This window comes from Coregonus clupeaformis, chromosome 38, assembly GCF_020615455.1.
Source record: "Coregonus clupeaformis isolate EN_2021a chromosome 38, ASM2061545v1, whole genome shotgun sequence".
Taxonomy (NCBI): domain Eukaryota; kingdom Metazoa; phylum Chordata; class Actinopteri; order Salmoniformes; family Salmonidae; genus Coregonus; species Coregonus clupeaformis.
Genome location: NC_059229.1, coordinates 5574957 through 5596786, shown reverse-complemented (window position 1 = coordinate 5596786; position 21830 = coordinate 5574957). Strand labels below are relative to the sequence as shown.

General features: G+C 44.0%; 1 protein-coding gene across 1 annotated transcript; it reads left to right on the top strand.

The window, feature by feature from the left end:
- Positions 1 to 1228: 1228 nt before the first annotated feature.
- ldlrb (low density lipoprotein receptor b) lies at positions 1229 to 20618 on the top strand. The gene is made up of 17 exons (XM_041867205.2): positions 1229 to 1529; positions 9188 to 9313; positions 9542 to 9664; positions 10323 to 10700; positions 10962 to 11084; positions 11174 to 11296; positions 11646 to 11768; positions 11980 to 12108; positions 12416 to 12587; positions 12746 to 12973; positions 13325 to 13443; positions 13728 to 13867; positions 14648 to 14789; positions 14926 to 15078; positions 15449 to 15727; positions 16473 to 16636; positions 17007 to 20618. The coding sequence occupies exons 1-17, from the start codon at positions 1451 to 1453 to the stop codon at positions 17040 to 17042; spliced, it is 2637 nt and encodes an 878-aa protein (XP_041723139.2). The 5' UTR covers positions 1229 to 1450; the 3' UTR covers positions 17043 to 20618.
- Positions 20619 to 21830: the final 1212 nt, after the last annotated feature.

Sequence of the window (21830 nt, the reverse complement as noted above, 5' to 3'; positions counted from 1 at the left end):
GGACCTGGCCTCTTGCTGTGAGGTAGCATGTCAACAACACTGGGACCTGGCCTCTTGCTGTGAGGTAGCATGTCAACAACACTGGGACCTGGCATCTTGCTGTGAGGTAGTATGTCAACAACACTGGTACCTGGCCTCTTGCTGTGAGGTAGTATGTCAACAACACTGGGACCTGGCCTCTTGCTGTGAGGTACCATGTCAACAACACTGGGACCTGGCTTCTTGCTGTGAGGTAGCATGTCAACAACACTGGTACCTGGCCTCTTGCTGTGAGGTAGCATGTCAACAACACTGGGACCTGGCCTCTTGCTGTGAGGTAGCATGTCAACAACACTGGGACCTGGCCTCTTGCTGTGAGGTAGCATGTCAACAACACTGGGACCTGGCCTCTTGCTGTGAGGTAGTATGTCAACAACACTGGGACCTGGCCTCTTGCTGTGAGGTAGCATGTCAACAACACTGACTCTGATCCACTACTACTTCAAAGGTAATTGACCCATGCTTTGGGCTGATGGAAAACATCTGGTCACGCACACGGACTTTACACACACTCGAGGATGATCAATGGAAACAGGATGCACCTGAGATACATTTAGAGTCTCATAGCAAAGGGTCTGAATACTTATGGAAATAAGGTATTTCTGTTTTTTATTTTTAATACATTTGCAAACATTTCTAAAAACCTGTTTTCGCTTTGTCATTATGGGGTATTGTGTGTAGATTGATGAGGAAAATAAATAATTTAGTCCATTTTAGAATAAGGCTGTAACGTAACAACGTGGAAAAAGTCAAGGGGTCTGAATACTTTCCATATGCACTATATGTATACACACTCTCTCTCACAATTTCTCTCAGGGGGAGATCAGATGACACACACGCACAGGAGGGGGGTGGGAGATACACACTCACAAGGGTCACACACACCCTGCCCCCCCCCCCCCCCACACACACATACACCCACCCCTCCCACATACCGGAGAGAGAGAGAGAGAGAGAGAAGAGGCAAGGCAAGGTCAGCCAGCCCATTCAGATAATGATAACAGTAACATTGTGGTTGGGTCTCTCTCTCCCTCTCTCCCTCTCTCCCTCTCTCTCTGTGACTGCTGTAGCTCCACCCCTGCGGTGCTGATGTCGAATTTCAAATATCACACCACTCTGCTGATCCCGCCCACTTATAGGACCACATAGAAAAGTGACTCAAAAATCTCATATTTCTCCCTGGCACTAGTCCTAGACACAGGCGCACAGTGACTCTTCTCTTTATATCAAACAACAGTCATTCATTTACCCCAGTTTGTTTTAGCTGTTACTGCAACATCCACAAAGACAGAAGCATCTCCCACTTCAGTTGTTATAGTGCTGTTCAGTCGATGTCAAAAAGCGTGCCGGGTAGTAGATATTAGACCAAGAAGAAACACATCGAATTGCGTGGAAGCCTAACGGAGAGAAGATGCTACTGAATCGTGTGGGAATCACCGGGCTGACAGCGTGTTGCCTGGTGTTGCTTTTCCACTGTTTTGCTCTGACAGGTAAGGATGTGAAGTCAATTTTATCATGCAAGTTGCGTATGATGCGTATTTTGGGGGCTGAGTGCAGAGCGGGTTTTGCCATTGGGGTTCTCTAGTCTAAACGATCTGACATGGAATTTGACATCTATAAATTACTTAACAAACATTACATAGTTGTCAGTCGTGTATGTTTCAGTGAGCTTTTTCTTTTGTCTGACATGGAATTGCAAATGCAACCGTGCTGATCACAATTTCTATTCTCTGAATTAATTTATATTTTGTAAACCAATGATATAAACCAATGTTTATATCCGTTAACATTATCGTGTCCTAGGTTGAACTTGTAATAGTGGATTTAGTGCACCGGAGGGGGGCATGTTGTTGACATGCAGAGGCAAGCACTAGCAGTTTATTATATCTATAAAAGTTCAAATGTATCTATTTCGTCCGTATGAGTGGAATCTACGCTCGGGAAGTGAATTGGCTGTTCTTCAAGTAGTATGTAGCCTGCGAGCCAATCAGAATGAGAAATAGGCTCGTCACATCCGCAGGCCTACGTCAAGGCTGTCTCGTTTTACAGGTGGGCGTGATCTGTTGGAGGAAAAAGCCGGTTGTCAACGAACAAGGGCGCGGCAAGAGGGCACCTAGCCCAGCTTCTGTACCGTGTAAGGAGGAAATATGATAATTTAGATTTCCTTACAGTAATGGTTTTATTTTACTCCGTTGGATAGCATATTTCGCAACAAAATTCTGATAGTTGCAGACATTCTTGATCACAAATGTTATGCATTTGTAGGTTAGATGTAGCATATGTCAAAATACATTCTCAATTTGCATTTAAAATCATAGCTTTTTTATTCTAGAGAAGATAATAGTTGTCATCAACAATGAAATGTAATAGGCATAATAATAGAAGATGTCTGTTATGAGCAAAAATCTTTAGATTGATTAATATGATAAAAAACCCACCAACTACCTTCACTTTCACTTCAGCAACCCATAGTAGGAACTAAACACACTATCATACAACTCACATGTCCATTTACCTATTTGCTAACATTATTACAATGTATTACATTGTATTGCGATGCATTAACGGCAGTCAAGGCAAATTCCTAATTGGTTTCAGTAGGTAGTCTAAGGGTGAATTTACCGGCCCCTAGGCTTAACATTGTGTTGTGTATTAGTCCAGTTGTGGCCCCGTTCTACTGTAATCCCTCAATCTTTAAGGTTGTCTCCCAAATGGCAACATATTCCCTTTAAAGTGCACTACTTTTGACCAGAGCCCTATGGCACTATACCATTTGGGATGCAGACTAACTCCTGCTCCCATGGATTTGAAGATTAGAACATCCGTACAGTCTTTCTAGTTCACGGTATTCATTAATGTAGCGATTAAATCTACTGCTGACGTGTGTAGAGTGTGTATGTCTGTGAGTGTATGCGTGTGTGTGTATGTGTGGGGCCCCAACAGTAGGTCTGCTATTACTGTAAGTGTGGAGCCCCAACAGTAGGTCTGCTGTTACTGTAAGTGTGGAGCCCCAACAGTAGGTCTGCTGTTACTGTAAGTGTGGAGCCCCAACAGTAGGTCTGCTGTTACTGTAAGTGTGGAGCCCCAACAGTAGGTCTGCTGTTACTGTAAGTGTGGAGCCCCAACAGTAGGTCTGCTGTTACTGTAAGTGTGGAGCCCTAAGGGGCTGTATTAGTTGACACTATGGAGAGTAATGGGAGAATCCCTGTAGAGTTGCATCAGTGGTTCTAGAATAGAATAGATTCTAGAATAATCCCCATATGAATCCTGCATCCCCAAGAGCATCTGATAGGCATAGCATGATGTACATTCTCCTAACACACCAGACCTTTCAATCAGTCACCAGTGGCATGTAAAAACACCCTTAATAACCTCACAATGAAGGTCCAAGTGGAATTGGATGACCTAGTATAAACCAAGTGCAGTTAGATTATCTAGTATAAACCGAATGCAGTTGGATGAACGAGCTTAAACCAAAAATGCAGTTAGCTGAACTAGTATAGACTGAGTTCTGTTGGTTTAACATCTTGACAGATGACCATCAGACGTGTCACCGAGTTCTAAATTAATCTGTGGCTATGGAAAGACCAAGCCCTGACCTTAGGCAAGATTTGTGTACACAAACACACACTTTTCTCGCCACTGTGTGTGGGTGTGTTTGTGTTTGTGTGTGCCACTGCCCACGCGCCAAAACAAGCAGAAATGCATAGGCAAACTAACTTAAAGGAACAAGCCTGTCACACACAATGACAAGGGCGTTGATGAGGACTCCAATAATAGCCTCACTTTTGACCTATGTGGATCGTCCTCCTATTGTCATCCAGTGTAGCCTTTCATACACTTCAACTCGAGCTGCAGAGACTGTTGGTGTTGCTGCAAAACAATATAGTATTTTCAGCTCTAGTTTTACATTGACATTTTAGTCATTTAGCAGATGCTCTTGTCCAGAGTGACTTACAGTTAGTGCATTCATCTTAAGATAGCTAGGTGGGACAACCACATATCTCAGTCATAGTAAGTATATTTTTCCTCAATATAGTAGCTATCAGCAAAATCAGAGCTAGTAAGGGGGAAGAGTCAAGTGCTAGTGTTATTTAAGATACTCTTTGAAGAGGTAGGGTTTCAGATGTTTTCGGAAGACGGGCAGGGATTCTGCTGTCCTAGGTTCAGGGGGAAGCTGGTTCCACCATTGGGGTGCCAGGACAGAGAAGAGCTTGGACTGGGCTGAGTGGGAGCTGCCCTCCCGTAGGGGTGGGAGGGCCAAGAGACCAGAGGTGACAGAAGGGAGTGCTCGGGTTGGGGTGTAGGATTTGAGCATAGCCTGAAGGTAGGGAGGGGCAGTTCCTCTTGCAGCGACATAGGAAAGCACCATGGTCTTGTAGTGGATGTGAGCTTCGACTGGAAGCCAGCGTGGAGTGTGCGTAGGAGCGGGGTGACATGGGAGAACTTGAGAAGGTTAAACACCAGGCCGGCTGCAGCGTTCTAGTTAAAATATATAAAAGTTACATTTGGGGCTATTGGAAAGTCTATTGCAGACTGGGTCTGGTGTTTAGTGAGCACGTCCGTTCTCTTCCATCCGTAGCGAAAACACCAACGTTAAATGACCTTACATGGTCAAGTTGTCATCAAGCAGGCAGTTAGTGCAGTGGAGTGTTTATTAATAGAACCTGATGAAGATGGGGAGATGGGGAATCTCTCTATAAAATGTTTCTGTCTCTTTTTTTCTCTCTTTCTCTCCTGCTCTCTCTTTCTGTCCCTCTCTCTCTAACTTTCTCTCTTTTCCTCTCTCCTTCAGTGTCTCTTTCTATCTCTCTTTCTCTCTCCTCACTCAGCATCACGGCTAAATCAATCGCAGTGGTTTCCGTTGTATGTAGGCAGCTATATAAAGGTCTATTCAGGTCATGATGTAACTTGGCGCCAATGCTAACCTTTTAAGACAGTAGGGCTTCCTCTCTTTGAATGTGAGCCAGCAGCAGTGGATAGGCCCTTACAGTAAATTGGCCGCATCCAACAAGCACATAACTACATTAAGGCCCTGTCCAGATGGCAGCTGTGGTCAGCTGTGTGTCTCTGCTAGTGGTGCGCGGGTCAGCTGTTTTTCACCCGCACCCGCCCGCAATTGCTAATAACCCATCCACAACCGCCCGACTATATGTGATAAAGTGAAAATCTGAGGCCCACACCCGACCCTAACCCGCTAATATAGAAAATGCACAATAAGCTACAGTCAAAGAAGGCAGAATGATTTTTTGACATCAGTTTGACCAGTCGTAAGGAAAAAGAAAGCTGTGAAAACGACCCGACCCAACATGTTTTTAATAAGATTTCAGTTGGGCTTCGATGCATATTTTATGTGGAAGACAGCACTTCTACAGATGGTATCTAACTGAGCATTGCATTCTCTCAAGATGCAGAAATAAATCATATTTCTCCACTCCTGTTCCCAAGTCCAAATTTTGCCTACATTTGGTGTATAATTTTCCTGCAAGAAATGCTTAATTAAGGTATTGTTTCTCTTTATTTAACCCGCCTGCCACCCAACCGCCCTTCAGCCACACAATATTTAATGACTATAAACCCGTCCGCCCCGCGTATATAACCGCTGGGACTGCGGGATATGAGTCTACCCCCTCATCACTAGTCTCTGCCTCACTCTGTCTATTTGTCTCTCTCTTTGTTTCTCCCTCCCTCTCCTCCCCCTTGGGTCAAATTTGGTGGGGATAGCGTCAGGCATAGGAAGGAGCATGCGAATCAGGTGACTTGCCGGTAATTCCATTTGCAAGACAGACAGACATGCAGACAGACAGGTAGGCTGACAGGGAGAGAGACACCAAATAATGTGCTGATTGGTGAATAAGGAAGGTTGCTTATAATGGCTTTTTGGTTCTTAGAATCTGAGATTATTACACAGTAGTTTACAGGCTGCATGCAGAGCTAGTTTGAATGGGATTTGTTGGAACTAATGAAAAATACCCTGCTGGTACAATTGGTAGATTTGTTAAAGTAATGATCCACTCTAAATACAACAAGAGTTTCCACTCACTTTGTCTGAAGTCGATAACCCCAAGACAGTTTTTTTGTAGATGAATTGTGAAGAAAACCAATGCAATACAATACAACTATTATCCCTCAAGGAAAGGCAACAGAGAAATCACCCCATCTTTGTTATCTTCATTTAGTTTAGTCACAACCTCAAAGACAAACAGAATGCCCATATGGTGACTCACTGTACATACAGTATCTGTACAGACCGCAGGCGGACTGCATTGAGTGGGCCCATAAGGAAATTAGGCAGACAGGAACCAAACTTCTATTTTATGATTATGTTTATTTAATAATAATTAACTGTAACCTGAACAGTGTACCACAAACAAACTTCCTCCGTCTTCTGTGCTTGGTTACTACGCCAAGTACATAGCTTAGTTATCGATCAATGACTATGCACGACACACACACAAATACACGCTGACATCACGATACACCCAAACTGGGAGAGAGAGCTATGTATTGCAATTGCGTGGCCCAATCTTTCCAGCCGGACAGTTTTTGGTTATATTGTAAGCTAAACTTGGCCTCTGAAATGGAAAGAGGTTTCCATTCAGAAATAACTCTCACGCACTGTATTTCAATTAGAGACTAAGTTGAATACAGTACAACTCCTCTATTACCCAATGCATATCTAATCGTATAGGCTACACAGAGAGAGTGCAGTACAGTATACTTGGGACTGGAGATTTGTGACCCAGAGAGAGAATGGTAGAGATAGTTGTGACGTACAGTCTAACATACACACAGATGCCTGTTGAGAGAGGACAGTGGGCTATGCTGCTGGAGGTTGAGAGACTTGTGACCTAGAGGGAGAATGGTAGAGAGAACACAGTATGCAGCTTGAGAGACTTGTGACCCATTTGTAGATGATGGAGGATTAGCAGGAGAGTAACGTAAAACAGCCTGTAGGATTTGCATTTTTCGAGAGAGAGAGAGAGAGATGTTTTCCATGCCAATAAAGCCCCTTGAATTGAATTGAGAGAGAGAGAGTTTGGGAGTTAGGAGGTCAACAGGGCCAGAACATGTCCCACTTTTGATTTCACCAGAGGGATGAACAACAGAGAAATAGGGGAAAGAGGAGATAGAAAGAGAGCGAAAGAGGAGAGGGGACGGACAGACACATACAGACAGAGAGTGTGGGGAAAGAGGAGAGACAGACAGAGAGAAAGGGGGAGGGGAGACAGAGAGGATGGGGAAAGAGAGAGAGGCAGAGTGCGTGTCAGGGCCAAGTAACGTCTCCGTTTTCACTTGCACTTGAGAGACTATATAAGTCTCAGGGCGAGCTAACATTGGGCCAGCCTCTTAAATGTATCACCACTCTCTCCAAGAACAGCTGGAATAGGTTGGGGGGGGGGAACTATTCCTGGAACCTCCACATCTGGCAGCACGCACAGCCTGGGGTGTGTGTGTGTGTTTGCGAGCGGGCGTGCATCTGTGTGTAGGGGGTGGGGGGGTTGTGTGTGTGTGTGTTTGTGTGTGTGTGTGCAGGACTGTGTGTGTGTGTGTGTGTATTGGGTTCACTGGAAACACAGTTACAGTCTTGGCAATTACAGTGCCTGGGCATCATAATGTAGGCTGTGGTAGCATTTGAGGAGAGGGGTTCAACAGTTGTTGGTTTTTCCCATGAAAGCCCTGATTGATCAAGTCAGGCCAACATTTCTCAAGACAAGAGAGTCTTATGATATGATAGTCCACATCTCTACAGGAAGGTGTGAGCATTGGTGACATCACATGCCAATAGATTGAGCAAGCATCCTCTATCTTCCGATCTTCTGAAACTATTTCACTAACTCTCTGTGTAACAACCGGCTTTATGACTTGAGTCAGGCTGGTGTAGCCGCGGTTACTATTACAAGTGTCAACATCCGACAGCTTAAGTTCAGAAAATTCCAGCCTTTGTGCCCGGTTGTGCCCCACCTCCCCCTGTGGCTCTCACTAGTGCACTTGTTATGAGTATTATGAGGAATGTCCCTCAAGGGCCAATCAGCAGCTGGTGGTGTGATTATGACTCCTCCCCCCTTACATTGTCTTAAAGAGACAGCCGTAGGCTCTGACTCATACTCTGTTGCTTCAGGCACAGCGGAATTTGACAGTGGAGAGAGAGAAACTGACTTACAGTGACCGAGACCTTGCAGAATATTGAAGGCTCCATGCTAGCTCTACCTGTTGGCTCTTACTTCCTTGTTGAAGATATCTTCGCTTTGATCGGTTAGATGCGTTCAACGAGGTTGTGACCTCAGCAACCTAAAATAAACTGGGTCGTTTTGGTCTTAAATCTCATTTCACTGTTATTATTGTTACTGTTGAATAGGCTACTCAAACAGTTCAGTGGTATTCATTCATAGGCCAATGGTGTGTGGGTGTGAGTTGACACTTGTGTGTGTTCTGTTTGGGCAACCTCTTGTCCTGCACTAATTTCCTTCTTTTTAAGTTTACATGAGAAACACACAAACAGTAGTTGCCAAGCAACATTCTTGAGTGCATTACAAAATGGCCGTCAAGTTCTCACTGTCTGCTGAAAGACCATGAGATACAGTAGCTCCAGTGTGTGAATAATAAGAGATAAGAGTCTCTCCCATGGGAAACTCCTTTACTTCCTGTTTAGAAATGCTCCACATTGTAGTCATATTACCTCATATCCTGTTCCTTTATCTCTGGACTCTCACTACTGTAGCTCTTATCATAATTGCTGGTCCCAGAGGGCTACTACAACACATCGTAGAGGGTGTGTTCTTCTCACCGACAACAAGATATAATCCCAATCTTAATGGCCATCAGATGATCGCCCTGTGTTGCCAGCGAGCGTTGTTGAACATTAACTGAGGGAAGTTACTTCGTTAAATGTTAGTTAACATCCGTCACTACTACAGACTCTTTCCCTCGTCTGCGTGAGCATAATGTTATGTGGTGCTAGTGTCACATGACAGAAAATATATATAATGAAATATTGCCCTATTTTGTAAAAACTCACTGAGTCAGTATCAAATCCACTCTGTTAAAACGTCAACCTTGTATATTACACCTATGATAGATGTATAAAATATTAAATGTTTCTTCTCTGTCAACCATTTACAGTTATCCTGTGTTTTTCTTCCCCTAGATGCTGCTTATACGTGTGGGACAAGGCAGTTCAGGTGTGGCAATGGGAAATGCATCACCAGCCGGTGGGTGTGTGACGGAGGTGATGACTGTGGTGACGGAACTGACGAGCTGCCAGCCACCTGTGGTGAGTGACTGACTCTTCCTCCTCTTCCTCCTCTTCTTCTTCTCTCTTCTCATTCTTCTCATCCTCCTTCTCTTCCCTCTCTTCTTCCTTTTCATACTTTTCTTCCTCATCCTTCCTCTGTTCTCCTCCTCCTTCTCCTCTGCCTCCTCTTCAGATAAGATATAGCTGCTAAGATTTATCACACAGACTCTAATGTCTCTATCTGTTCATGTCTCTCTGTCTCTCCAGAGGCTAAGACCTGCCTGCCCACTGAGTTTAGCTGTGGAGGCCCACTGAACAAGTGTATCTCTGGAACATGGCACTGTGATGGCAAAGCTGACTGTGAAAATGGAGCTGATGAGAAGAGCTGTGGTAAGTACTGATGTAGGGTCTTAATTTGATCACATGTTGCAGGAAATGTAACATTTGAAGTGTATGTGAGGTTTTAAAAGGTTAATGAAGTTTGTAATTTCCACTTTAAAATTTGACTTGATTTTCCCTCACGAAAAATGTATCAACCTCTACAGAAATGTCCATTAATTATAATCCACATAATAATTCACATTTCCTGTTGCTGCAGGATTCTTTTCCTTCTGTAGCAAACTGGCTCAAATGAATATCCTACATATTTTTCCATTCACTAGTCTAGTCCAATACTGTATATGCTGTAGCCAACTCTTCTATCGTTGTCATACCTGATAAACTACACTGCATTCCCCACCATACTGGAGACCAAACTGTTCTGTTCATCACTGATTACCTCTGTAGTTAGTGCACGATGATGTGTTAAGACTTCAGTTTGTAATCACTAACTGGTACTTTCACCACATGACTATGGTCCTTGTGTCTACTCTGTACCCATTGAACCCTTATACAAAAACCTCTCATATTCTTTTAGTGACAATAATATTTTTATTACAGACATAATAACATCCTAAAGACACAATAGAGTACCAATACTGCATCACCCAGTCTCAAACCTTCCATATTCCTAACCCTCCATCTCTTAACTCTCCCTTCCTCCCTCCAGCCGCAAAGAACTGCACCGCCGATGAGTTCCGCTGCTCCAACGGCCAGTGCATCTCCGTCTCCTTCGTGTGCGACAAGGACAACGACTGTTCCGATAATTCTGACGAGACTTCCTGTCCCACCGTCACCTGCAGTCCCAACGCCTTCCAGTGTAACAACTCAGTGTGTGTACCGCGTCTCTGGGCGTGCGACGGAGACGCCGATTGTGCAGACGGTTCAGACGAGTGGCCCCAGAACTGTGCCGGGAGGGACACCAAACCGACAACAAAGCCTTGTGGGCCACATGAGTTCCACTGTGGGAGTGGGGAGTGCATCCATAGGAGTTGGAGGTGTGATGGAGGCAAGGACTGTCAGGATAATTCAGATGAAACCAACTGCAGTGAGTAGAACGTTTTTTGACAATATTCTACTCTGCTTCTTTCCTTTCTCTCTGAAACATCAATGCGAGAAAAAGGCTTATTTAGTTCAGTGTTTACAAAAACCAATGTTCATCTCCCAGGATATACTGTATGAACAGATATTAAACTAAGGGACTCTTAAGAGAAAATCCCAATCCCTCTTTCTTTATCTGTCCATCTGTCTCCCCCTTGCTGTATTGTTTATCTAACCTACCTCTCTCTCTCTCTCTCTCTCTCTCTAGGTCGGCCCACCTGCCAGCCAGATGAGTTTCAGTGTAACGATGGCTCCTGTATCCATGGTAGCCATCAGTGTGACCGGCAGTTTGACTGCAGGGATCTGAGCGATGAGATAGACTGCAAGAACGGTGAGGCTCAGCCCTAATGGACACACAAACACACTCCCTATAACCGTACTATATGTCTAATCATATTATCTTTCTTATTCTCCCACCAGGGGATGAGTGTGAGGGCCTGTATAACTTCAGGTGTAAGAGTGGGAAGTGCATCACCATGGACAAGGTGTGCAACGGGCAGAAAGACTGCCGAGACATGTCCGACGAACCTATCAGCGAGTGTGGTGAGTTGGAACCATAGACATATACTGAGTCCCAAATGGCACACTAATCCTTATATAGGTCACTACTTTTGACCCTGGGCCCGTAGGGAACTCCCTTTACACCCACATACCATTCAGTGGAAAACAGAGGAGCGAGACCAGCTAGGAAAATATGATGGAGACAGCTAGCCTAGTAGTCAGGCCAGTCTGGTCTGGCCAAACTAGTTAGTGGTTGTAAAGAGTGAGGTCACTGGCTTAGTCTTGCCTAAGGAAACAGGCTGTCATCATGGACATTGAGGATGATGGTTGTTTCTTATAGATTTCTAGATAGATATATTTCTTCTAACTGAGTTTCGGTCTGATTCTGCAGGCAACAACGAGTGTTTGACCAATAACGGCGGTTGCTCTCACACCTGTACTGACCTGAAGATTGGCTTCAATTGCTCCTGTCCTGCTGGGTACAGTCTGGCGAAGGACAACAAGAAATGTGAAGGTGTGCAGAAATAAATGTTTATATGACACTGTTATATGACTCTGAACGCAGCTCAGAATATTGTAATAACTCTGAGCTCTAAGTCACTATTGTGACAAGTGCTGGATTAGATCGCAGGATGTTGGATTTGGATCAAATCATACTATGAATTGCCCCAACTGACCCCTGACCCTGTCTTCTGACCTCTAACCCTGTTTTCCTCCTCTTGCAGACATTGATGAGTGTGCCGACCCAGACGCCTGCACCCAGATCTGTGTGAACATCCTGGGAAGTTACAAGTGTGAGTGTGAGGAGGGCTACGAACTGGACCCCAAGACCAAGACCTGCAAGGCTGCCACAGGTACGTGTGGGATGGAGGGATACACTAGCTAAGCTACATTCCGACAGCCACCCCAGCATACCACTTAGAATGCATGCTTGATAGATTGCTTGCTAGTGTGGATATATGAACAGAGCCTTGGGCAGAATTCTGATGTGGTCTGAACCAATCAAAGCAAAGAAGAGGTTTAGGTAGCTTCTCTGAGGCCTCACTCTTAAACGACAACCTTCTAAATGTGATGTAAATATAGTTAAGTAAAGTGGCAGATTTGAGGCCCACTCTTCTACTGTAAATGACAACTTTTTAAATGTAATGTTATGTCTTCCAGGTACTGTCCCCTACCTGTTGTTCACCAACCGCCACGAGGTGAGGAAGATGACTGTAGACCGTAGAGAGTACGTCAGTGTCATCCCTAGACTGAAGAACGTGGTGGCCCTCGACATGGACATGCCTGGACACAAGATCTTCTGGTCTGACCTGTACCACAAGAAGATCTACAGGTGAGGACCTACTGGGGGAAGGGTTGAATGTGTGTGTGTGTGTGTGTGTGTGTTTGTGTTTGTGTGTGTGTGTGTTTGCATTTGTATATATCAGCAAACAGCAGATAGACTGTATTATTTCGTTAACAAACAGCTATTTTGTCCTGCACCTTCCCCAGCGCCAACATGACCTTGGCAGGGGACTCCTCCCACCACAGCGTGGTGATTGACAGCCAGATCGAGGCGCCGGAGGGTCTGGCCGTCGACTGGATCCACGGTAACATCTACTGGACGGACAGCATGCTCCAGACCATCTCTGTGGCAACCACGGACGGAACACGGCAAAAGACGCTGGTCAGTGAAGGACTAGAGAAACCAAGAAGCATCGTGGTGGACCCAGCCAAGAAGTAAGAAACTTGGGTTTTGATTGATTGATTTTATTAGCCTTGTTTGGGTCATAGCCTATTGATCTGTAGTCATTAGTATCATGCTCAATAGGGCGTTGACTGTCATGAAAACAAAAAAGGAAATTACTTCTGAATGATAAATCTTTGACAGGATGCTTTTGTTGTCGACATTTTAGAATAACTGAATGAGAGAGGATCTCTTTTGCAACAAGAAATATGGCAAAGGTTCAATGTGTCAGTGTGTGTGATTTTCTTTTCTCTAAAGACTTCCAGATGTCTTCCAGATGTTGTGTTGTGCTGAAGTGTGTTAGATGTAGGAGTTTTGACTGACGGTAATGTGTCTGGTTCCAGCTTCATGTACTGGACTGACTGGGGCAACGAGGCCAAGATCGAGAAGAGTGGGCTGAACGGAGCCGACCGCGTTGCCTTGGTAACGGACAACATCATGTGGCCCAATGGCATCACTCTGGGTAAGAAGAGTCCACTGATTGGACACTGCAATATAGTGATGTGTGATTGGACACATTGTAATTTGCTGTCTCACATGATTCTTATACTCATATACAGAACAGAGGAGCTTTTGTGTTGGGTTATTGTTGGAAGTTGTATAATACTGTAGGTGTAAATTATTTACAGATAGAGATTTAATGCATTTAAATAATCTGCCTCGTCATCATGAGTGGAAGCATTGTTTATAAGTTAATGATTATACAGTTGGATTTGCTCTCTAACTCACTCTCTCTCTCTCTAACAGACATGGTTAACCAGCGTCTGTACTGGGTGGACTCTAAGATGCACACCCTCTCCAGCATCGACGTCAACGGAGGAGGACGACACACACTCATCTACAACGAGGACAAGCTGGCTCACCCCCTCTCTCTCACCGTCTTCGAGGTAAATAGTGATATAATGTGGACATTAAGGTCTCCCTAACTGGAGTTCCATCTGGAGTATAGTTATGGTCAGGTCCTAGAGGAATTGTAGGAAGGGAAAAGGAGATTAACTGAACCAGCACAGTCCAGTCCATGAGGGTAATGGTTACAATCCAACCCCAGAACCTCCTCTAGGTCCCTGGGTCGAGCACCATGGCCTTCCCCCTCTACCCTGGCTGTGGCCCCAGAACCTCCTCTAGGCCCCTGGGTCGACCACCATGGCCTTCCCCCTCTACCCTGGCTGTGGCCCCAGAACCTCCTCTAGGTCCCTGGGTCGAGCACCATGGCCTTCCCCCTCTACCCTGGCTGTGGCCCCAGAACCTCCTCTAGGCCCCTGAGTCGAGCACCATAGTCTCCCCCCTCCACCCTGGCTGTGGTAGCTTTAATTAAAGGGGATTTCCAGGTTCAGAGTCTTGCTCACCAGCCCGGTTAATGTGTTAAGACATGCAGCTAGCCAGCTAGCCATCTTTTCCTGTATTACTCCAACAAAAATCCATCCATCCATGTAGCTGCTGAATGGAGACCAAACTGATCTTACAGTATCCAGGCCATAGGAGGTTTATAAGCCCCATATCTGAAACTGTTGGTTTCCCCCGTTTCAATTAGGACAGATACAGTATAAGTCTTTGTGGATGGCTTTGTAAGTGCTGTATGTACGGACTATGTACAGTTGGTTAACTTTGGGTAACCTAGTTTTTCTTCCTTTCTCTCTTTTTTCTGGTTTCTCTCATTTGCTTCACAGGAGAAAGTATTCTGGACCGACATGGGTGACAGAGTGGTCATGAGCGCCAACCGCCTGACAGGAAATGACATCACTGTATTGGCGGAGGACCTGGTACAGCCAGAGGACATCATTGTATACCACAACCTCAAGCAGCCCATCGGTATGGCAACGCACGCTTTTTAAAAACATAACAAATCTCATATGAATGACTGTAATTAACTTTAAAAGCTGAATCAGGTGGTCTAACGCTCACTCTCTCTCTCTCTCACACATTCTCTCCCCTCTCTCTCCCATAGGAAAGAACTGGTGCACAGAGAACAACTTTGTGAATGGAGGTTGTGAGTTCCTGTGTCTGCCTGCTCCCCAGATCAACCAACACTCCCCTAAATACACCTGTGCCTGTCCTGATCATATGACCCTGGGGACAGACATGAGGAAGTGTGTGGCAGGTATGTGTTTTCCTCTGTCGAACCCTATGGAACTTTACAGAAGGTGCAACTCTTGCCCTGTAGACCCCTTTCCTGCAGTCAAATTACCAGATCACCCTCTAGTGGCCTCATGGGTGGAATGTTATTAATATTTTTATATTTTCATTATTAATCAACATTATTTTAAAAAACCTGCCAAAAATCAGTTTAAGACCATATATTTTCTTGTTAAAAGGTAGTTCAAAACCCAATGGATCTCAAAGTGTTACAGTGCTTATCCCCATACTCACTGTTTATGGTCATTTAACCTTTTCTCAAACTAACTGACACATTCTTATGTGTCTAACCTCTAACCTTTGGTGACCTTTACCCCTGTCTCTTATCCCAACAGCTTCAACAACTACCGCTTCCCCCACCGCTCCCAAAACTGCGGCCCCCGTCCCTACCAGAGCCCCAACCAAACAGCCAGCTCGTCCCACTTCCACCACAACTACCACCACTACTACAACTACCTCCTCCGCCCCCCGGGCCCAGCCTCAGGGCCCTGACAGGTCCTCGGCCACTCACAGTCCACAGGAAACTGCTGTCACAGGTCAAAGTGGATATGTTGCCATGCCCAAAGTAGCTGAGGCATCACACCATACTGCGCTCTACATTGTCTTACCTATCAGTGAGTATTTTACCTTGTAGTATCAGCATAATGTCTAGTACACTGATAAATACAGTAGGACTGTAGTAACCTACTGTCTGTTTATGTATTGAATTACGTGTTGATATACACTGAGTGTATAAAACTGCTCTTTCCATGACATAGACTGACCAGGTGAATCCAGGTGAAAGCTATGATCCCTTATTGATGTCACTTGTTAAATCCACTTCAATCAGTGTAGATGAAGGGGAGGAGACAGGTTAAAGAATAATTTTTAAGCCTTGAGACATGGATTGTGTACGTGTGCCATTCAGAGGGTGAATTGGCAAGACAAAAGTTTAAGTGCCTTTGAACGGGGTATGGTAGCAGGTGCCAGGCGCACAGGTTTGAGTGTGTCAAGAACTGCAACGCTGCTGGGTTTTTCACTCTCAACAGCTTTCCGTGTGTATCAAGAATGGTCCACCACCCAAAGGACATCCAGCCAACTTGACACAACTGTGGGAAGCATTAGAGTCAACATGGGCCAGCATCCCTGTGGAACGCTTTCGACACCTTGTAGAGTCCATGCCCTGACGAACTAAGGCTGTTCTGAGGGCAAAAGGGGGTGTAACTCAATATTAGGAAGGGGTTTCTAATGTTTTATACACTCAGTAAAACATATATCATTGTAAAAGTTAAACTGGCTTTACCTACCATTATACTTGATCAACAACAACAACAACAATTTCAACAACAACAAGAACTGACCTTTGACCCCTCTTTCCAGTGATGATGAGCCTGATGCTGTTTGGTGCAGTGATGCTATGGAGACACTGGAGGCTGAAGAACACCAACACCATCCACTTTGACAACCCCGTGTACCAGAAGACCACCGAGGACGAGATGCACATCTGTAGAAACCACAGCCAGGACGGATACACCTACCCACAGGTACAGTCACAGTCACCTAGCAACCCACCAAGCAACCCAATCACTGTCTTATTACTGTTGTAGACTACACTTATCACCAGGGTTGGAGTTCATTCCATTTCAAATCTCATACAGTGTTAGGATCAATTCCATTTCGATTAAGTAAAATAAAGGGATGAATTGCCCATAGTTTTCCTATGTGGACTTGCAATCCACTTAATTTCCTGAACTGAGTTGAAATGGAATTGACCCCAATCCTGAAGGTGTTCTGCAGTGGCTAACTGATAGCGTGTGACAGTTGATTATGTTATAGCCTATGAAATACTGTATGTAGTGGTTTTCAGTGTTGTGTGACTTTGTGTTTACAGTTATTTTCTGTTTCACCTCACAGAGACAGATGGTGAGCCTGGAAGAAGACCTGGCATGACTAGTAGATGAAGAAGAAGAAGTGGACATGAAGATTTCTATTTAAAGAAATGAAGAGATTTTTATATGAAAAGATGACAAACGAAAACGATGGAGGTCATTTTAACCCTAACGCTACTGCTGCTGACACGTCCTTTCCAATCCCATGATGATGACCTCATCTCGAATGACCTCATTTCCTGGCTTCCTGTTCCGAAGATTCCGTTCCGACCTCAACGCTGTGCCGCCATCCAAGACGAAGATGAAGGAAAAAATAAACGAAAAAAAGAAGAAAAACTTGGTTGCCGTGTAAACCCAAAAACAAAAATGTATGGAAGAAGAAGAAACATAGAAATGGAATCACACAAAAAATGACTTGGTAGCGTTGTGGTTTCAAACATGAGTGTGTGAGTGGACCACAACCCTGAAGAAAAAAACGTCTGGGGCCATTTTGTCAAACATCAGAAGGACTTGAAAATGAAAGACACAGTAAATGCACAGTTGGACTGTAGTCCTCCGTACTTTAATAATGTAAGAGCTCTTACCTAGGAGGCCTGGTCCCAAATGTATGTGTTTTCGGCTAACTCCTCGTCAGAGAGAAGTATAAATTGCTAAGCACATAAAGTACAGATTTGGTACCAGGCTAGGTCCTGGCCCTAGGCTCTTTGACACATTGAAGTTTAGCCAATGCAAAATGACAACCATCTAACACAGCTTCAACTTTGTTTGTTTTTGTTACATATCACTTAGCAGCTCTTTTGTAAATGAGTGGACATTTGGCTACTTACTGTAAAATAGGCGACCTTTTGTTCTAATGTTGCACAAGATTGTGCATAGCACTGTACAGAAGACGACCTACATTTCCAACCCATTTGATTCTTGAGTTCAGTTTGATCCCACTTCCGTTGTCAGCCTGACAAAAACTCAAGAAAACACAATTTGCACGATATGAAGAATGTGTTGAAGATTGTGAGTTTAAAACAGGCTGCAGTCAAATAGCTGTCTTGTCATATCTTTTGAACGTCACAAACGGTGGCTAGTGTGTATGTTTATGGTGTACTTGACAATGGACATTGAGACCTCTGGATAGCCTTATCATCTGACATTGCCACATGCACGTGCCTAGTCACGTAGCACCAAACATCACCACATCCTAAAGTAGAGACTTTCCCAGGGGGGACATTGAACTATGGTGTGACACTAGTAAGAGTTAAAACGTGTGAGTTGTCAGCCCTACTCAGAGCTGAAACGTGTGAGTTGTCGCCCCTACTCAGAGCTGAAACCTGTGAGTTGTTGGCACTGCTCTGAGCTGAAACGTGTGAGTTGTTGGCACTACTCAGAGCTGAAACGTGTGAGTTGTCGGCACTACTCAAAGCTGAAACTTTTGAGTTGTCGGCACTACTCAAAGCTGAAACTTTTGAGTTGTCAGCACTACTCAAAGCTAAAACATGTGAGCTGTCATTGACTAAGAGTCTCTTTTCATATTTGTGCCTTTACCATAATCAACGCAAGCATTTCTATACTCTCTCCAGCAATGTGTTTAATGTCTAGTGACGTACATGTTCTTACGGTATGTGGTATACAGTATAAAGAAGAACCCAAATGCCTTATGACCTCCTTTCACTATAGTCAACTATATCAAACATGGCAGTTATCTTGCCTTTGCACGTACAGCAGGCATTCTGTCTCTTGGTAAATATGACCTTATTGCCCCTGTGAACTGTTGCCTTACACAAGTTAGTGAGTTGAGTTGTCGCCTTATTGCCTTCTATCTGGTTACGGCTTTACACACCTTGTGCATTTTCAATATATTCCAATTTGTGCATCAACAAGTTACATCCAAATCAATAAATCGATGAGCATTGTTTGTTTTGTGGCCAATTTTAAAGATAGCTGAAGGCCAGTAGCTGAAGGCTAGTTGAAGGCCAGTAGTTGAAGGCTAGTTGAAGGCCAGTAGCTGAAGGATAGTTGAAGGACCAGTAGCTGAAGGCTAGCTGAAGGCCAGTAGCTGAAGGCCAGTAGCTGAAGGCTAGTTGAAGGCCAGTAGCTGAAGACTAGCTGAAGGCCAGTAGCTGAAGGCTAGTTGAAGGCCAGTAGCTGAAGGCTAGTTGAAGGCCAGTAGCTGAAGGCTAGTTGAAGGCCAGTAGCTGAAGGCCAGTAGCTGAAGACTAGCTGAAGGCCAGTAGCTGAAGGCTAGCTGAAGGCTAGCTGAAGGCCAGTAGCTGAAGACTAGCTGAAGGCCAGTAGCTGAAGGCTAGCTGAAGACTAGCTGAAGGCTAGCTGAAGGCCAGTAGCTGAAGGCTAGCTGAAGACTAGCTGAAGGCCAGTAGCTGAAGGCTAGCTGAAGGCCAGTAGCTGAAAGCTAGCTGAAGACTAGCTGAAGGCCAGTAGCTGAAGGCTAGCTGAAGGCCAGTAGCTGAAGGCTAGCTGAAGACTAGCTGAAGGCCAGTAGCTGAAGGCTAGCTGAAGGCCAGTAGCTGAAGGCTAGTAGCTGAAGGCTAGCTGAAGACTAGCTGAAGGCCAGTAGCTGAAGGCTAGCTGAAGGCCAGTAGCTGAAAGCTAGCTGAAGGCTAGCTGAAGGCTAGCTGAAGACTAGCTGAAGGCCATTAGTTACTTTAGAAATGGTTTATGTCTGTCTGCTGCTCACTGAGTTAAGCCATGAAGAAAACACTCTTCATTTTATTTTCTATTGCGGTGGAAAGCTGACTAAATAAATTATGATGTTAAATGATGTTGAATGACATCCTGGTATGATATGACAATACTAATTATTACTTTTGATAATATGTATATAGTTTGTATGTTGCTGTAAATACTACATCCCCAGTTCGCTGTGGTATCACCCTGCTCATTTTGTACATTTTAATGTGAAAAATATGTTGTACATATTACAGATTTGTTTTATTTATTTCTATATATACATATATAAATATCTTGATTGGATGTTTTCTATTCCCAAGCTCTAATGTCTACTGTGAATGGTTACACAGTTGTTAATATTGTCCCATCATCATAACCAACCAACCAATGTTCATTATCTTGATTAATGATCCATTGAATCATTATCTTGGTTGTGTGAATGGCTTCCTTGGACACCTGTAGGCTTATGGGTCATTGTCGTTAGCACACCTGTAACCTGTGGCCTATGACCAGTGATAGAGGATGATGCACATTTACAGTAACACTACTAGTACTGAACAATGGTGTAAAGTTCAGATCCATTATATATAAATATATCTATGGTTCAGGTGAAGTTAATGTTTGTTCTGTTAAATTGTTCTGTTTTCATTCAAAGCTGATTGAAGATGTTACATTTTATAGACTAAATTGCTCTTGTTGTGCAGTGTCATATGACATGAGTTATGATTATGGTTATCAGTTATGGTTATAAGTTATGGTGTGTAAAGCACAATGTTGTGTATCACCCTAAGATGTACGAGTCCACAGGACAGAGCACCAACTGCAGCTTGCCTGTTACATGCAAATTGCTCTTCTTGTTGATTCTTAATTTTCCTGTTCAGCGAATCGAATCTCAAAGTGACCATTGTTTTGTTTGTGTTGTGTTTATTTTGTTAAATAAAAGATAAATCATTATGAAGTTTTATCTGTCACGTCTCTTTAATCTCATTGCACAGATACTGTCTTCCTTGTATGGCTGTGTTCATCGTTAGAAAAAAATACAGAACTTGTACTTAACGTTCTAGCCACTGAACATATTAATCAACCAGTTCCTGATAATGGTGGTAAGCCAATCTAATAAGGTTTTTCGATGTAGATAACGAAGGATGTTGGTTGCAGGCTTTCAGTTTTACCGTTTTTCGGGACATAGGCCTAAGCTACAACTATTTGTTCTCAGTCAGTTGTTGTTAATGTTTCCTCTAGTATCATAAGGTTGGTTTTTGTGCGCAGTATCGCATTCAGTCTCTCACTGACATCATCTCCTTCCCACCAGTTTGTCTGTGTTACAAATCCCCTTCCCACCAGTGTAAGTCCAGATATTGTTATCACGTGTCAAGGAATAATAACAAGGTATAAAAGAAATAGAGCCGGCACACTCATAAGCTCCACCTCGTACCTTTACTCATAAACAAACAATGTTTGATCAGGACCTGATGAAGATCCTTGCAGGATCTAAACGTTGCTTGTTTGTGAATAAAGGCGCGTGGTGGAGCTTATGAGTGTGGCGGCTCTATTTCTTTTATACCAACTTTTTTCAGCCCTGCACCCCACTTCAGGATGTCCGTTTGATCACACTTGACTACTAATAACAAGGAATGCAATGTGCAGGCTGTGTGTTCTTAGCCAATTTAAACACGTTTTTAATCTCACTCTGTGGGTCAGAGGTAGGAGTACTGCAGTGTTGAGAACAGCCTAGAACTTTGGTCTAACATTTCCTGCCCCAATATGTCAAGGTCACCCAATTATATTCTGTTCTATGATAATCCAGTCATTTCCAGTGAAAAATGAAGTGCTGTAGAGTTTTTATATATTTGTAACAAGGAAATTAGAAAATTCTGGAAAGCTCCTCAGAAAGAAGAACCTTCCAGTCAAGAATAACTCAACTGTACCCTATGTGCAATCTCAAGCTCCTGAAAGCCTCCAACTGGATAGCTAGGGATAAACTCATATTAACCTCACTGCAGTATTACAGGGTATTTCAGTAACCTCACTGAAATGGGTTATTTAGGACAATTACAGTGTAGAGAGATTGATGAATGCGCACATTGTAGCGTTTCATGTTCTCTTTTGAAGTGGTTAATTGAGAACCACCCAAAGTGTACAGTAGGTCTCCCAGACAGTCTTTTCACTT

What these genes read in the sequence shown, in the direction of transcription:
- ldlrb (XM_041867205.2), top strand. Translation starts at nt 1,451, where the DNA reads ATGCTACTGAATCGTGTGGGAATCACCGGGCTGACAGCGTGTTGCCTG. An exon ending in CAACCTCAAGCAGCCCATCG is followed by an intron (nt 14,790 to 14,925) that starts GTATGGCAACGC and finishes TCTCTCCCATAG; the next exon opens with GAAAGAACTGGTGCACAGAG. An exon ending in ACGGATACACCTACCCACAG is followed by an intron (nt 16,637 to 17,006) that starts GTACAGTCACAG and finishes TTCACCTCACAG; the next exon opens with AGACAGATGGTGAGCCTGGA.